Consider the following 3,987-nt stretch of genomic DNA (forward strand, 5'->3'; position numbering starts at 1 on the left):
CCCCCCACTGACCCCACTGACTGATGATCTTCCGGTAAGTTCCGCCATACTGTACCTCGGCTGACCCCGAATCGCTCTGTAAAAATTCTTTGTCACGATGACGACAATACCATGGCTAATCTTTAGCACAGGAGTGTCGTCATGATTTCGTCACTGATGATCTTCCGGTAAGTTCCGCCACACTGTACCTCGGCCACCGACCCCGAATCGCTCTGTAAAAGTTCTTTGTCACAATGGCGACAATGCCATGGCTAATCTTTAGTACAGGAGTGTCGTCATGTGACAAAAAAACAAACCATGACGGCATACCTGTACTAAAAATTGCCCGTGGTATTTTCGTCATCATGACGAAGAATTTTTACAGTGCGCTGAAAATTAACTGAACAGAAGAGTCCAGAGCAAAAGCACTTATTTTATGGAAACTGAAGATAGGTACCGGTTACCAACATGACTGTGGTAAACTCCGCCACACCGGCCACCGAAGTCTAAAGTAGGCATTTCCTTCTTACCGAACGCCGCACGCTATATGCGTCGTGCGGGTCGGCGGGTCGTGTCAAGTGTGTCTGAACTTTCACCGTCTAGAGACAAAAGAAGACAAAGAAGCTCGAACACTTGCAGAAACTACAAGCTATGCAAATGTGCCGACACACGTGCCGTACGTTTTCATGCGTAGGAGGGATCGTCCAGAAATTACGTCCATTTTTCTCAGATTCATTCGGCCAATCGGGAATCATGCGTACACCTGCCTGGGAATCATCAGGATGAAAATTAATCAAAATCAACGGAAATCGCTTAAAATAAGCGGGAAACTAGTGGAACTCGTACAAATTAGTCGAAATAAGCCTTTTCTACCACTAGAAAATCTAAGAAATGAAACATCATAGACTAAGTGGACGGGAATCAAGGATTTCGGGAATAATGTGTACACATTAAAAGGGAGTTATTGCCCCCTCGCATTCGTCGAATTGAGGGAGCTTGGCGCCTGCGAGACTCGTGGTAGGCCACACCGCAGTACTCGCATGCACTGCAGGCAAGATGTTGCCTACCCATCGGGCGCTATAAGTTTGCATACGATTAACTTGACAGGTTCAAAACGGAGAATGACAGACGTACTTTTTGGATGATCCCTATCGGCCCTAGCCTCCACTGTCAAAAATACTGTACCAAAGTACAGCAAATGGAGGGAATGTTTGTAGAAATGAGGCACATGATCGTTGTACTTTTTTGCCGTAGTGCCCAAGCCTCGATGTCAAAGGATACTGTACGTTACGTTGTACCTACTGTACCTTACTCAGTACAATGCGATCAGGCAAGGACTTGACCAGTGCGTACTGTGCTTTTGTGTTCGTGCGTAACGCTCCTCGCGCCCGAACGTAACGCCGAGCGTAACGCTTTGTTTTTCCCTTGTATTTTGAACCCGTCTCGCTTCGGTTTTTGGGGAGGACTCGGACCAAGTCGGAAACGACTTTCGTTTTCTGTCTCCTTACGTAACGGCGTAACGACATTGACTACCACAGCAAATGTTTAGCTTTAACAGCTTAAAATTTAGCTAGTGTCTGGCCAGCTGACATTCAGCTACAACAGCTGAGGGTTTTTTTCCCGTGAACTCGAGGAAATTTTCTGTTGAAAATTTGTAACTCGGCGAAACAGAATGCGCTCCGGTAGGAAGACGAACGAAAACCAATAGTGTACTTCGCCTAACGTAGGGAGAAGAATAGCAGGCGGAATAAGAACGTTCACCTAACTACCATTCCGCTTGATGTTCTACCTCCGTGGTTCTACCCACTAGCCTTCTTCCTCCACTATTCGAAGTACAGTACCTTGAACGGAAACTACTCGAAAGAGGAAAGTTCAATGTAATCAATTCCACCCACACGAACACGAGCAGGCGACAAAGCTACGACTTGTTTTTTCCGCAACATACCGACTGGGGCCACAAGTAGGTAAGCAGGCGAAAGGACCGTATTACCTAATTTAACTAGTAGCAATTCTTAATTTTGCAAGTTACAAAACTGCAGAGCTCAATAACCAATGTGACAGATTTCACATGTCAACCCTGGGGAAGAAAAATTAAGTGGCAAAGTGGCGCGAAATGAAGTGGTTTAAGGCAGTGTCCAGAACAAGACGCGACAGCGAAAGTTATTGAGAGTGTTAATGTTCCATGACCTATGACCTATCGCTGGTGCTACTCGAGAGCTACTCTGCCTAGTTGTGCTTGGGCGCTTCACCTCCTTGCCACTTGAAATGTCAACATCCAGCTAAGGAAGAGGGCAATCAAGTGACACTTAATTGCTACTTCAGTTGCACTTTGAAACTTGATTGTTTTTCACGGAATGTGACGTCACCTGACTTGAATAATAGTGCTGCATTGGACCAGGTTAGTGAACACCTGATTACCTCAGGCAGGCGGACACCCTTCGGGTAAGCCTCAGGTCATGGGCAGTTCGCCGAGCGGAAGTGCCTGATTAAGTCAATCACATTAGCCTACGCGGCCAAGGTATCGCGGGCGCCGCGGTCGGCCAGGTTAGTAAGTGCTAGTTGTCCACATAGTTCAGCACGAGGCCTCCGCTGGCCCAGCACAAGCTTGCCATGGATATCGATGTAGGTGACGTGACGGCCGCGGCTCGACCGGCCGACTCAAAAAGCGTCGTTTATTCTGATGAAGTGATGTGAAGGCGACTCCGAGATCTCGAGTACAACGGATTATTCCGGAATGCCCCAGATTGCTCGTGGGTTACGACCGGACTGTCTCGAACAACCATCGAAATAATATCAGGATTACCGCAGCATCTCCCCCGGATGGACACAGGACGTGTCGAGCGGATGATCCAAGTAATTTTCCCCCTCGGTCTGATGTAAACTGGCCCGGTTGCAGATGAATATCTACCACGGCGAGCTGCGCGCGCGGCAGCGGCGCGTGGACGCGGGGCGCGAGGCGCGCGTCGCAGCCGGGGCGTACGACGGCGTGCCGAACGTGCAGCAGCTGCTGGCGGGCAGGGACGTGCTCGTCACGGGGGGCTCGGGCTTCCTCGGCCGCGTGCTCCTCGAGAAGCTCCTGCGCAGCTGCCCCGACATCGGCACCGTGTTCCTGCTGCTGCGGGCCAAGCGCGGAGTGCCACCTGAGGAGCGCGTCGCCGGCATCGTCAACGTGCCGGTACGTTGGGTGAGGTTGTCTGGCGGCCGGGTGGGCCGGGCGCAGGATGCGACCCTGACGACTCCGTGTGCGCGCAGCTGTTCGACCAGCTACGCCGGGAGCAGCCGACGGCCATCTCCAAGCTGGTGCCCGTGGCCGGGGACTGCGCGGAGCTGGGCCTCGGGCTGTCCCCCGAGGACCGCGCCATGCTCCAGGACCGCGTGTTCATCGTGTTCCACGGCGCCGCGTCCGTCCGCTTCGACGACCCCGTGAGGAAGGCGGTGCTGCTCAACACGCGCGGCGCCCGGGAGGTGGCCGCCCTCTGCGCCGGGATGCGCCAGCTGCAGGTGAGTCCGACCGCGTCCTCGTGAGGCGAGCGCATGGGCACGCGCGCGTCCTCGCCTTTCTAACGTCCAGTCGCTTTGCAGTCGCTGGTCTACATATCGACGGCCTACACTAACACCAACCTCCGCCGGATAGAGGAGCGGCTGTACCCGACCGAGCTGGACTGGCGGACGGTGATCAGCGCCGTGGAGAACGCCGACACGGCTAACACCATGGACCTTCTGGGGCACAAGTAAGGCATGGCCGCGGTGGCCCATGGCCGGTCTCCTGCGTCAAGTGTAGCTAGGGATGATCGTGTGTTCGCAGGTTGATCGGCTTCCACCCCAACACGTACACCTTCAGCAAGGCGCTGGCCGAGCAGGTGATGGCCGATGCGGCAGCGACTCTCCCCGTCGTCATCGTCAGGCCTTCAATAGGTGAGCCAGCCGCCCCCGCCGCGATTCCGACCCGAGTCCGGGTCCCGGGCTGAGACTTAGGGGCCGTTCACAAAATACGTCACACCTTGGGGG

General features: G+C 53.5%; 1 protein-coding gene across 2 annotated transcripts in view; it reads left to right on the top strand.

The window, feature by feature from the left end:
- The first annotated feature begins 2,505 nt into the window (after positions 1-2,505).
- Positions 2,506-3,987, top strand: part of LOC113209409 (fatty acyl-CoA reductase 1-like) — a 3,382-nt gene continuing 1,900 nt past the window's right edge. Inside the window, exons 1-5 of one of the 2 annotated variants that reach the window (XM_052269800.1) lie at positions 2,506-2,601; positions 2,876-3,154; positions 3,232-3,480; positions 3,562-3,710; positions 3,785-3,894. In XM_052269800.1, the coding sequence (XP_052125760.1) occupies positions 2,590-2,601; positions 2,876-3,154; positions 3,232-3,480; positions 3,562-3,710; positions 3,785-3,894 (799 nt within the window). In that variant the 5' untranslated portion in view covers positions 2,506-2,589. Of the gene's footprint in view, positions 2,602-2,710; positions 2,730-2,875; positions 3,155-3,231; positions 3,481-3,561; positions 3,711-3,784; positions 3,895-3,987 lie in introns of those variants that run through there. The other variant, XM_052269801.1, reaches the window with a different exon arrangement.

The sequence above is a fragment of the Frankliniella occidentalis genome, unplaced genomic scaffold (genome assembly GCF_000697945.3).
Source record: "Frankliniella occidentalis isolate FOCC.00 unplaced genomic scaffold, Focc_3.1 Scaffold103, whole genome shotgun sequence".
NCBI lineage: Eukaryota > Metazoa > Arthropoda > Insecta > Thysanoptera > Thripidae > Frankliniella > Frankliniella occidentalis.